At 41.1% G+C, this 14083-nt stretch overlaps 1 protein-coding gene across 1 annotated transcript; it reads right to left on the bottom strand.

Moving 5' to 3' along the window:
- Window positions 1-1607: 1607 nt before the first annotated feature.
- On the bottom strand, window positions 1608-13518 carry vgll2a (vestigial-like family member 2a). Its single transcript, XM_059981232.1, has 4 exons — window positions 13438-13518; window positions 12524-12812; window positions 9305-9778; window positions 1608-1648 (listed from the first exon to the last, which is right to left on the bottom strand). Exons 1-4 carry the CDS (start codon window positions 13516-13518, stop codon window positions 1608-1610), a joined length of 885 nt encoding a protein of 294 aa, XP_059837215.1.
- Window positions 13519-14083: the final 565 nt, after the last annotated feature.

Here is a 14083-nt window from a genome sequence, read left to right as displayed (position 1 = left end):
TGCGTTGCACACCAGATCGGGAAGTATGATGTTGTCACTGATCCGTGAGGTGGGAAGAGCATTTACGGTAGATCTCACTCACCTGTTATATTGACTGCAGCTACTGTGTCAATAACTATGAAAATGGATTGGCGTTTCGGGGTGAGGGGAGGGGGTTTGGATGCCAGGCCGCTCTCGACATCGTAGAAATCCGTGCCGAGCCTGGCGGGGCGGTGGGAAGCCCTATTCCAAATATAATCGTAATTGTGTACGGTTTCGGGAGGAGCGAGGTTGGGAAGTGATCACTATCGAGTGCCCCTCCCCCTTCAGACAGCGTTTTGTATAAAAATTCTACACTCATCTCCCAAGCAAACAGTTATTGTGATTAAGAGGAAACATCCACAATACAGGAGTTGCCAGTTTTGTAAAAGGCAAAAACATGCGTTAAATCGTGCACGATATTGGATGCTGAACACTATCAATTTGAATTTAGGTGGACAATCCAGCTCTCAACTTCACCTTCACAAGTTTAATGCATGAATAAACGGAAATAAAGTTAACAAATATTCACACTTAACTCGCGTTGCCTTGCTAAAATAGTAAAATTTTATACAATCTATTTTTACATAGTTTTTTTTAAACTACTTTATTTCGCGAATGACTAGACATATTCACTCACTGTTATAATTACAAATCAATCTCGGAAATGGTTAAAATAGCAACGATAACAAAGAAAAAGAACCTTTACCGACTCATAGAATTAAAACGTTTCAATTTACCGGACTTCATCGGTCGGACAATTACGCTTGCGTAACCTGAAAATTGCTCCCCCCCATTCCCTCTCACTTTTCACCGCGTGATGTGGAGTCCATCCATTTCCATTGCTTCATTCAGCCTCGGAGATGGGGTCGTCAGAAGCTCCTACTCGTCAGTTTTTAGGCGCAACAAACGCCGCCCAGCACCCGGCCGGCGCGGCTTCCTCTCTGAGAGCCCGATAGTTTTCACAGTTGTCCCAACAGCTGCTGCATTGTAGATCTGGTGGCTGCGGGAAAGGCCACGCTATATTCGACCTCATTATGACTCCAGTTTTGGGGAGTTTTAATCGTTAGGCAGATTCGCGAGAGAAACAATTGGAATGCTTATCCGGACTATCCGCATTCTGTTTCTCTCTCCCCCCCCCCCCCCATGTAATGATTCGTTTTCCTTTTGTGGTCCTGTTACCATCTCAGCTCATTGTCCTTTTTTTTTAAAAAAAACCGAGCTTGTTGGGTCTAGTCGAAGTAATCTGTTATGAAATACCCAACTGCGGATTCTTTGAAATCCCAATCGGCCCATTCAACACACCCTCGATTCGAGTAGAATTTGATTCAGATACCTCGGTGTTCCTTTAAAAGAATGAGCACATTTCCGAAAATGTGTTAAAATCCAAGACATTTCAAACCAACTTCCTCTCGTAAAGTCCTCCCGCAGGGGAGCGTGCAATCTAGAAAGGATACAGTCACATTTTTTTTTTAGCTTCTACGGGCCGGCTGATCAACTGCGGAGTTTGAAACATTACTTTATTTTTCCAAAAACTGTTTTTTTTTTGTGTTATGTTTGATTGAAGCGTTTTGTTGTGTAATAAACACTCAGTTTAACAGGGATCCACCACAAAGGGAGTAGCGGCGAGCTGAAACCGAGATCAAAATCTGTTACACACTGTACACAGAGGAAGAGAAATGTTTCAGGTAGAAATTACAGGGCAGCCAAACGAGGTAGCTGATGAGTGCTCTAAAACCAGTAAAGATCCTTGTTTTTTTCCTGGTGCGGCAGACCTGAGAAAGTAAAAAAAAACAAAGGCGAAAAAAAAGAAGAAGATAGGACATGTAAGCAGAACAGGGATAGAAAGCGGATCTCTGAAAGTCAGGACAAATAAGAGATAGAAGATCCAGCTAAAAGCGCAGAGAAATATAGGAAAAGCGGGCCAGTTCACAAATGATCGAGAAAAACAGCAACACCACCTGGGCGCTGTCTCTTGTACTAACATTCCTTTGGTACTTCAAAAAAATATAGACCTCAAGACAGAGGAGCGGAGTTAGGCTATCCGGCCGCTCGAGTCCACTCCACTATTCCATCACGGTTGACTTATTTTCCATCTCAACCCTACCTTCTCTTCCTAACCCACGGTAGCGCAGCGGTTAGCGCGATGCTATTACTTGCTCGGGGGGGCGTTCTGGAGTTCGGAGTTCAATTCCGGCGCCACCTGTAAGGAGTTTGTACGTTTTCCCCTCGAACCGCTTGGGTTTCCGGCGGGTGCTCCGGTATCCTCCCACGGTCCTGACCTACCGGTTAGCAATTGGTCATTGTGATGAGGCTAGGAGTTCTTGGGCGGTGCGGCTCGCTGGGCCCGAAGCGCCTGTTCTGCGCTGAACCTTGAAATCGGGAGTTCCCAACCTTTCAATGCCGCGCACCCCCACCGTTAACCGAGGGATTCCCGCTCGAAATAAACAAGAATAACCTTTGACGCCCTTAGTAATCATGCCTTTGATTCTACTTGTATGCTCTGTCTCATGCGTCCTGTATTTACTTTGTCCATTCAGTTTTCCTGTCTGTAGCCCCAGTTTTAATTTGAACAGATTTCCCAATGTTCAGCTTGCGATTTCCTTTCGACCAATTGCCTTATCCCCGTGCCCAGCCCCCGTTTTCGTTTTATACAGCTACTGTTTCACTTGTACTTTAGCGGTTAAATTATATATACCGGAATATACCAGAAAAGCTGAAAACTAGCTCCGAATTCATCTGCTGCCGTTCACTGTTAAACGTCACTCAATTATCCAAATCTTTTCAAATTTAAATGTTATATAAAAGCCAATCACATTGAAATAGTTCTGAAGTAAAGAGCAGACATAAATTCCAATATTGCCAAACTCATTCCTGCTGTTCATATTAATGTAACACACATTACGAACAATCTCTACACAATTATGTCTGGGCATTTCATTCATCTGTTTTTCAGACAATGCACTATCTTTCTACAATATATTTCTTGTTGTAAACCTCGCTTAAAAATCTTAACGCGACTACATTCGACTGATAACCTTCACTTCCTGAATAATTTTTCTGAATACATGAATGAAAAACCTAACGTTCAGCTGTGGTTAGTGACCTTCGGCAATAAATGTTCCTAAATAAGTTATGTGTGAAAAGGTGAACATATTCTGATTGATATAAATCGGCGCTGCTGAAATGACCCTACTTATCACTTACGTCGATACATGTAAGAGACCAAGGAAGCAAATCCAGTCATTGACTGCATCTGAGTTCTCATTAAATCTCTACATTCCTTTAATGCCGCGAACTGAAACATTTTGTTCAGCATTTGGATCTGATGTTTGTGGATTTGATATGTCTGAGATGAAAACCATTTACTGATAACTGATATTGTCACCATGAATACGTATTATTAAAGGGATTGCACGGTTCACGCCACCAAATAAAATCTTTTGCAAATTTAGAATTATTTAGCCGCTTTCAATAAACGATCGATTTCCCCGTTGCTACCAATGTGAACAGGCTACGTAGGTTCCGAAACGCCGAATTTTAAACGATGTTTCGCCGCAAACGCATTATACACACCCCTATATATTCTGTTTTTTTTTTAAACAAATCTTTGTCTCTTAAACGATTCGATGTCAGTAATAAGTAGGATAATTTCAGCAGCACCGACTGATATTAGTGGAATATTTCCACCCTTGCTTTGCACGTAACTCAATTAGGAACATTCATTACGGGACAATGGCTAGTTATATCTGGATTGTTCACTCCGAAAACTGCATATTATGTATAAATAATTGATGTACAGAAGATGTTATTTATTGGACTCTATTTGTAACTCTATTGTGCTTCACATTTTTATGATGAAATAAGTCTAAAGCTTTAGGATAATCGTTTCCCCACTCTAAGTACCGAAAATGCTGAGGCGCGTTAACAAAGTAACGGGACATATGAAAATATATTTGTAACAGCCCTACATAACTTTCGAATCCAATTAGTGCAGAGAGTTGATATATTGTTTATTTGAATCCTGTCCAAACCAATAGGATAAAAATCTCCTTGCTATGTCAACTGTAAAGTCCTACATGAAATAACTCTAATAAGAGCTCATACCACAATTCCCACACAGCTCAATGGCACACAGCTGTTCATAATGTGGCACAAAATCACACGCAGAGGCCAGAGGGGCAGTCAGAGACACTCTTATGAATGTGTCATCAGGAAATACTGAGAAAGTGGGGCGTCTAACCTCGCCTTCAGCTAATTCGGGAGTGCTTAAAACCGGCCATGCCTCCTATCAGCAACATCGCTCACAGACAGAAGGAATTTTTAACAAAACTGAAAATCGCTATAAAATAAACCCATTTCAAAACAATAGTGTGCCCATGAAGTTTAGGCCTACATTTAATCAGTGAAACATGACCAGGTGATATAAATCTTCAAAGGTAAGGATATGGTTTAATATTGTCTTAGCAACAATGTATTGACTAAGCCCAGATGTGAAGATGTGTGCATCATAATGAAACTAGCAGATGCCATCTTGAAGGTATGTATATATATCAAAGTTACAAAAGTGAGACCATCTTTAGTATGGTTGAACAAGATTCTGACCTGGTGTGAATCAAAAACACCTTTATAAACTAATACTTTTAATGTTTTTATAAGATGAATATCGCTATTATTCTTCCCAAAAAATTTAAGAATTACCTCAAGCTGAGCAAAAATCCTGATATGCCTCCAACCCCACATGCACAGATCTCTGTCAACTGGGAGATGTATAAGACATCTAGGGCCTGCTGTTGTGGTGTAACAGAACTTTCACGAAGTATAATATGAGATGCAAATACATTGCAACAAATTTTTCACATTAAGGCCTTGCATTTGGCAATGGGAATTGTGCTAGAGAGTTAATTCCTATTCTTATCTTATCATAGGATATGGATTCATCTTGTGTGCTCTCTGTGCTGTGTATTCTTTGCTGGAGCTGCAGATAAGAAGTTTGAGTCAGGGCCAAAATTCCTGGTATATGCTTGCAGCACACAGGGCTAAAGCTAGATTTAGTGCCAATGCAGCCTCAGAACAAGAGGACAATCAAATGCACACAGATCCCAAATATTTGGCAATATTACAAAATATTTCTTTTCTACAAGTTTACAATTAGCCCAATGCAATACATTTCAGTTATAACTTGTTATGTAAGAAATTGCAAACTTTTTGGCTAAGATAATCAAATGGTTATATGAAGTCAGTGAAATCACATCCCTTTGATTAGCTGAATCATTTGTGATTAGTTTCATTAATTGATGATTAGAATTAAACTCATAATTGGATAATTACCCCTTGTTCATGACTCATTGTTTTTTCTGAAACAATATGATAGTAATCAACCAAGTTTTGAAATCTGGACACATTACCTCTCAAGGATACATCATTTATCCTTCACTCATAAGCATTCTACTGTAAATCTACACTTTCAGTACCAGGATTTCCATATTATAGTGTTTTTTTTTCTTTTGTTAATTAATACCAGCATTATAAAGCACTTTTTATTATGATGCCATGTGCTGTTCTTTATAAAGGGGAAGAAAAGTAGAAACCATGATTTATTATACAATAACATGACCCGTATGTTGTTCTTGACACAATCCATGCTGACCTATAATTAACATATTAAAAGGGAAATATGAAAATTTCATAATATTTTCCTGTATCTCCTCTGTAGTTTAAATACTTTGCAATGCTTTGCTATAATTAATTCCCTGAAGACTTATAGTGCAATCTCTGATTATTGTGGCTCAAATCTAAACAGCATATTTAGCATCATGATTTTTCAACAATTGATAATTAATTCCATGGATCTATGTAATAGCATGACTTTATTAAAACACTTTTTTTTGGATGGCCACAATTTTTTTTCTCCACAGACTCATTGAAAGCCATACTGTAAGATTATTAACCAACATTAATTTTAATGTCCTGTTACTCAAGCAATATTTCTTAGTATCTTTTTGCTTCAGATCCTGATAGGTCTATTTATTCTGTTGCTTTTATTTCATATTTAAATTGGGCAGAATATTTCTCTACTTTTAATATTACAGATTTTTTTTCAGGTTATGTCAATCAACACTTGTTAATATGAGACCATAATAAGATTAAATCTTTGTAGGATCTACTGAACATGAACAGTTTTGTTTGCATCACAGATTGAGAATATCCTGTAATGTGTTCGCAGTATTTTACTTTGTAAACTTAGTATGCATTCAAATGCTACACGTTCAAATTGATAACAATGAGCCAGTGTCAAAATGTGGAATACACTGGAGTTCAGACTGTAAGATTGTAAGACAAAAGAGCAAAATTAGGCCATTAAACCTATCGAGTCTGCTCCACTATTCAATCTTGGCTGATTGTACAGTACACTCAAACTTTGTACTGTACCTTGCAATATTTAATTAATGCACTGTACATTGTTTATCTGATGTGTACTTCTTTTGTAGATTTTATCCTTACTTTCCTAAGTTGTGTGTTATATATGTGTTATGTATACTACTGTGCTTTACAAACTAGTCTGGAGAAATGTTGTCTCATTTGGTGGTATTCGTGTATGTAGTTAAATGACAATAAAATTAACTTGACTATTTATTATTCCTTCTCAATCCCATTCTCCCATCTTTTCCCAGGGACACCCTCACTATCAGCCTCTTTCTTAAATATACCTAGTGGTTTAGACTCCACAGTTGTGGGTGGCAATGAGTTCCACAGATTCAGCACCATCTGGTTAAAGAAGTTCTTCCTTATTTCTGTTCTAAAGGCATGCCCTTTTATTCTGGAGCTGCACCTACTGGTCCATTACAGGAAACATCCACTTCAGACCTTTCAACATTTGGTAGGTTCCACCCTTTCAAGACCTATTGAGTGCTATTGCATCTAATCTCTCACCCCTGCACTTAACGTTGACCCAGGGGTGTCCATGAGTTCGGAGCTGGTTGGCTGGTTACACTATGTGTATCTATGAATGCCACCGACTTCCTCTGAAAAAGTAGCTGAAAGTCTTTTGAAACATTAATTAACATAGTCCTTTAATTAATTTATATACTTTACATGCATTTAAGATATTACACCCTTTTCTTTGTAATTTTTAATAATTATGCACATTTTATTGCCATTTCTGAGCATTCCTAATCACCAAAAATATTTAGAAACAGTAAAGATCTTTGACAGCATGATGTGTTAGGAGGTCAAAAAAGATGGTCATTAACAGTTTGGGAGACTCATAGGAGGCTAATCTGTTATTCTGTGGAGTTGTGTCAATGATACCTGGAGGACATTAGGAGGTGTGAGGCTGCCAAGGTATGCGGTCCCATGATAAACTTGAAGCACGGGCCAGGTCCAGGGAAATCCAGCCCATTAGCTAATATGTGGCTTTAGCTACAGGGTTGCCAGATTTTAATCCAGCAATGTCAAAGGAATGTAGACACACTTTCAAGGCAGATCGTGTGTGAGTTGGAAGTGAACTTGCAGATGGTGGGATTCCCAAATGCTTGTTATTTTTGTACACCACCACACTTCTGGCCATGTGGAAATGCAATGTGAGAATAGGACCTAAGGTCCATTCGTCCCTCCTGGCACTTATCTCTGCAAGTGACCGAAGTGCTACACCTACCCATTCACCTCCTACCTTGCCTCCAGTCAGTGCCCCAAACAGTCTTTACAGGTGGGGCAATGCTTCATCTGTGAATCTATTATGTCTAATGTTCCTGATGGGAACTCCTCTACATTGGTAAGAGCCACCATGTTGGGGGATTGCATCGTATAGCACCTCCACTCTGCCCACCTAAAGGGGAACTTCCCAGTGGCTAAGCATTTTAATTCTGATTCCCAATGCTGTTCCAACATGTTGGTCTCTTGTGCCATGAAGAGGCCACCCTCAGAGTGGAGGAGTATCACTTTATATTCCATATTAGTCTCCAACCTGATAGCTTGAATATCAATTTCTTCTTCCAGTTAAAAAATAATTCCCTCCTTCTCTCCTCTTCTTGTATTCCCTACTCTGGCCTCTTACCTCTTCTCATTTTCTCCTATGGTTCACTCTCCTCTCCTATCAGATTCCTTCTTCTCCAGCCCTTTACCTCTCCTACCCACCTGGCTTCACCTACCACCTTCTAGCTATCCTCCCTCCACCTCTCCCAACCTTTTTATTCTGGCATCTTCCCCCTGCCCTTCCAGTCCTGTGGAAAGGTCTTGGCTGGAAACGTCGACTATTTTTTCATTTTCATAGCTGCTGCCTGACCTGCTGAGTTCCTCCAGCATTTTGTTTTTTTTAAACTCCCTATAGAATACTTGGTCTCTGCCTGCATATTATTTATGAAATAGATTCAATGATCATTCTAGTTAATGGTATCCCCAGGAATTTAATGCTGAGGGGATGCTAGGGTTTTGTTCACCTGCAGGTTTCCGAGATCTTGCTGCATGAAATACAATGTGCGAAAATGTGTTGTTTTACTGTGGTAAACTTAACATCTAGGATTATTTCTACCTCCACCTCACCAACTGATTTCCAGAAAGGGCCTCTTTGCAGGCTCCCACACTAGGGCACTGAAGGCAGTCCTCACACTCCTATCTCTTCAGACCTGAGGCATTCATTATGTTTGCAATCCTATCGAGAACCCTTTTGGCTTGTATAGTTCAAATCTGAAATGACTACAAACAGAACAATTTCACGATGTTTCCAAAAGCTATTCATTTCTTTTATGCTTTAACAGCATCAAAGATAAAGATTAGCTTTATAAAGATTAGATTTATTGGTCCTTAAAACATATAGTGAAATACAGCATTTTGCAACAGCAACCAACACAGTGCAAGGGACTGTGCTGGGGCCACACTTCAGCCGACCAATGTAGCATGTCCAAAACTCCCTAGCACTAACTTGATGTCGTTTGGAATGTGGGAGGAAACCAGGACACCTGGAGGAAATGCAAGTGGTCACAGAGAGAATGTACAAGCTCCATACAGACAGCAGTGGGAACAGAACCCTGATCGGTGGCCGCTCGTGCTGAAAAGCAATTGCACTAACCACTATGCTACTGAGGGGTCCCATGGTAAAAATATAAAGAATATCAACTTCATTCTGTCTGTTACATGTGACACTTCCACGAATCAAACCACCCCCCCTCACCCTCCCCACCGCTCTTTTAACAGATTATTTCAATACCCAGCAGAAAACAATCACTTTCAGCTGTTGGACCCTTTTCTGGTTTATCACCTCTGCATTCGCTTCTTTCAAAGTATTTACCTGCATCCACATTGATGTTGAGGGTTTGGCTCATGTCAGTGGAGGGACCCGTAAAGGCCCCCGTGGTCCATGCAGAGGTCGTGTCACTCTTTGCCAGGTCACATTGGGGTGTAGGGACAGCGGGAAGCCTGTGCGGCCTCACTGAAGGCACTAATAGTGAACTGTAGCGTGGGTCAAAAGGGGCACCGACCCCATATACGTCATGCATGCTAGGCCGTGTGTAGACAGAACTCTGTGTACTGACAGCACATCCCAATGAGTAGTGATGGTGGTGCCAGGGCTCGGGGGCTCCTTGATGCAGATGTGTGTGCAAAGAGGCACTCGAGTATGGGTCGGCTCCAAAAGGCAGCTCAGAGGGGGCTCCTGCTAGGGCATTACCTAGACTGCTACTTAAGCTTGCTGACATAGAGGGCTGGTAAGTGCTGTTCCAGAAGGAAGGAGGAAAACCTCTCTGGTTCATTGGGAAGGCGCCCTCTGCAAAGCAAGAGAACATGGGGAAACTGCTGTTAATTTTCAGTAACAATGATTCCAATCAATATTTGTAAAAACACAAATCAGGCTTTTCTCATTAGAAAAAAATTATATATGAAGGATCAACTTTGTTTGCCATATACATTCATACGGTACAAGGGGTGATTGATAAGTTCATGCCCTAAGGTAGAATGAGTCAATTTTGGAAAACCTAGCACATTTATTTTTCAACATAGTCCCCTCCTACATTTACACACTCAGTCCAGTGGTCGTGGAGCATACGGATCTTGGACCTCCAGAAAGTGTCCACAAATGGGTGATTGTTAAGTTTGTGGCCTAAGGTAGAAGGAAATGAGTTATACAGCTCTCGTTACATGCACATGCAGTTCAACTCTTCGAGTGATTATGCAGAAAGTTTGAAGTTAATAACTCATCAGGGGTGATTGATAAGTTTGTGACCTACAGTAGAAGGAGATGAGTTATCAATCACACATGGTGTGGAGACTTTCTGGAGGTCCAAGATCCGTATGCTCCATGACTGCTGAACTAAGTTATAAATGTAGGAGGGGACTATGTTGAAAAATAAAAGTGCCAGGTTTTCTAAAATTGACTCCTTAGGCCACGAACATATCAATCACCCCTCGTATGTATTAGGAATTTTGCTGGGGTGCATTAGTCAGGACACAACATGTTACAAAAAGCAGCAACTTTCAACAATCATAAAAGTAAAGAATTACATAAAATAGAGTTAAAATTAAAGTACAGATATGGAATAAATATTATGTATTTATGATATACAGTAAATAATATATTTGCAAACAGTATGTTGCAAATAATGTATAAATTATATTTCCAATGGGGGGTGTGGCATGGTAACATAGCATAGCACAACGCTTTACAATACCAGCAAACTGGGTTCAATTTCTGCTGCTGTGTGCAAAGAGTTTGTATGTACTCTGCATGACCATATGGATTTTCTCTCACAGTTCAAAGACTTACTGGTAGGTAGGTTAATTGGGCATTGTAAGTTGTCCTGTGAGTAGGCTAGGATTAAATCAGGGGATTGCTAGGTGATGTGGCTTGACGGGTCAGAAGGGCCTACTGCATGTTATATCTCAATAAATAAATTAAAAATAATAACATAATATAGTAATAATAATTACATTGTAAGACATCCTACACTATGTCCCAGATACGGAATTGTTATTTTCAATTTGGTATTTTTATAATACACTAGCTTTTTCTCACAATGAGTGAGAATAGATCTTATGCATGGTCGTCAGAATTCTTTTTATTTTCTATTTCACGCATTTAAATGAAATAGAAGTTACAACAACATTGGTACCAGAGGAAACGGGAACGTTTATAGCAACATACCAGGGAAGGACCTAAGCTAAACAGCACCTGAGAATATTTGTTGCATTCTCCAAATATCCAGCAAGAAGTAATATTTAAATTTGTCCCACTTTGTTTTTAAAAGTTTTCAAGTAAAGGCAATTGACAAACAACTGAAATGATTTTAATTGAAACACAATTTAGTCTTTCTAAAGGAACTTTGCGATGTTCTGGATCAATCGCAGTCACCTTATGTGCGGACAGTCCTCCGCCTAGCATCACTTTATGGACATGCAAACAATCTATGTATATAAACTATCAGATATTTATATTTATTGTGTTTCTATTTCTGTATTCTTTATCGAGTTCTACTTATTTTGTGCTGCATTGGATCCGGAGTAACAATTATCTAGTTCCCCTTTACCCGCGTGTCCTGGAAATGACATTAAATTACACAGGATATGCTATCACTGCTAATGGCGGTGATATCAACGTATCATTTAAGCTTCAAATAATTTGACCGGGTTCATTTAAATATTGTAATGGACTGGAAGGAAAGACATTCAGAATGGAACTTTGAGGAAGGGCAAGCTTACGAAACGGGACGGATTTATGGTATATTTTAGGTGTCAACATTGGTATGTTAAGGTTATTTACGGTTATCGAAATGGCAAGTAGTTTCTGGCCACTGTTACAATGAACTCAGATTTAGCCGGCGAACTTTGATATCGATGTGGTTTGAGAGCGAATCTCGGAACGCGACAGAATAAAGCGACACTGTCATTATTTATCTGAATTCAATAACGACAGTATTTTATAACGTCGAGATCTGTATCAGCGTTGGGGGCATATTTCAGTCTGCAAACCGCTCAATCTCTGTAATTTAAGGGGCGGGCAAAGAAACAAATTTCTACTTGCAGACAGATAGGATGGCGGAAGTGAATGAGAAAGTAGACACTGAGTTAGTAGATTTCAGGCCACAGTTAGCTACTTGGAGCACAAGGAAACAACGTCGTCACTGTTTGAATGCACCTGAACGAAGGTGAGCTGCGGACACCTGGAGAAACGGTACCTGTCCCGCCAACCATTGTACCTGTGCCGTAACAACACTATTACCGGGATATGAAGGCGTCAGCTCTAATACACGATTAGTTTAAGGATGTAACAGATGATGCTCCCGCTAACATACAAAACCTAGCTTTACACTCGACTTGATGCGTACTCATATTAAAGCGCTTAACTCTAAAGCATAGATGTCCAAATTGACATGATTTCGTGCAAAGGTACCACACTAGGTGCAAGGATTTTAATAAAGTCACGAAGTGGGGTTATTGGCGTGCGCATTTAAACCGATGTCTGGTTGTTATAATATCATTTTACTGGCAGCTAACTTAACGTGAACACCGAACCCACCTCTCCAAGAACTGGAACTTCCCCGGGCGGATTTGGAGCCACCGCTGGCCGTAGTGTAACTGCTGGGCTGGCTCAGTGCCCGAGAGAAATGTTCATCAACAACACTGCTAATGTCACCCTGAAAGTACGTGAAGATCACGCAGCGGGAGCTCAGGTATTCCGCTTCGGGCGGGCGCTCTTTCTCGCTGCCCGGGTCTTCCTCTTTGATCGCAGAGCCGTGCACAGAAAACGTCCCGCTGATGTTCGCACTATCCGCCGCCTCCTGCATTTTCGAGTAGAAGGCTAATTTCTGGAAAAGAGGGAAAGTCGAGATCACAACCACCAGCTGAAGCAACTGTTCTGCAGCTCTACAGGATCTGTAGCGAGCTTTCGGGGCGCCCAGGGGACTGTAAGGGTCCTATAGATTGAAGCCTATAAATAAATGATAACTTATATGGTCCTCAATGACTTGTGATTGCCTAGGGTCACGCGATTTCTTTCAATTCTACTCATAATAGAATCGTATTCAGGAGCGCAAGGCACAATAAATGTGACTATCCGCGGCAATTCTTGATGGTTTCATCCAGCGCTGAATATCTGCAAATCACACACTTTCAGGGCAGTTGCATGTTACTATGCCACGCAGGGGGACACCGCGGTTTTGAAGGCAGAATAAGGTGGTTAAGTGAGATGGACATCGACTGTCCGAGGTGGGAGATTCTGTTAGCTATCAGACCGTAAACTGGAACACACGGAGAGTTGGATATTAGGACTGTGTAGTACCGGAGGACAGTCCCACACAGTATTTATAACTCCTAATATTAATACTTCGAGTGATTACCCCCAATTTTGAGTGAAGTTATATTGAACTTTTAATGAACAGCCCCAACTTTGAATCCAGAAAAATAGATTGATTATTGCACAATCAAGCATACCTGATGATGGTAAGGCGAGTACGCTGCTGCAAAATAAGGCTGAGGACCATACACTTGATACATAACATCCAGACAGCTCATGGCGAAGGCTGGAGTCCGCACCAGGGATAAGACGTTGGAGACTACGGGCTCATGGGCGATCGTGTCCAGTGTGCGCGAACATCGCTGCCATGGACGCAAAGCTAAATTCTGCCGCGTAGCGCCCAAGCCCCTCCTGCCTCGTCCACCCTCTCCGACCCGACTAAGTACAAAAAGAACACCAGACATTTAAATGGGACGCGGTGCGGCACGACGTCAGTGAACGTCTCCCTAACGCGGCCCCTCTCGATTTACCAGCTCCCCAACCGGCTTGAAGAAACGATGAAGGGCGCGATCGTGAACAAGCAGACAGCTCCAAGCATGTCTCCGGTAGACCTCGCAGCGCCGTCTTTGTGAACAGCGGATTCCCCACGAAACCACGACAGGCGGGTTATGTTAACTTTTCTTTTAGCATTTCAGTCAAATTCAAGATGTCACGGGGAACTTTGGTTAACCGTGCAACATCCAATTGTGAATATCTATCCACGTCAAGGCTCCCAGTTAGTGTTCCACGTCGCATTTCAAGTTCATCTCCTCCCCGGCCAGCCCCTTGCGTTTGAAGATGAGA

The sequence above is a fragment of the Hypanus sabinus genome, chromosome 10 (assembly GCF_030144855.1).
Source record: "Hypanus sabinus isolate sHypSab1 chromosome 10, sHypSab1.hap1, whole genome shotgun sequence".
NCBI classification, from domain to species: Eukaryota; Metazoa; Chordata; class Chondrichthyes; order Myliobatiformes; family Dasyatidae; genus Hypanus; species Hypanus sabinus.
This window is presented reverse-complemented; position numbering and strand designations above follow the sequence as displayed.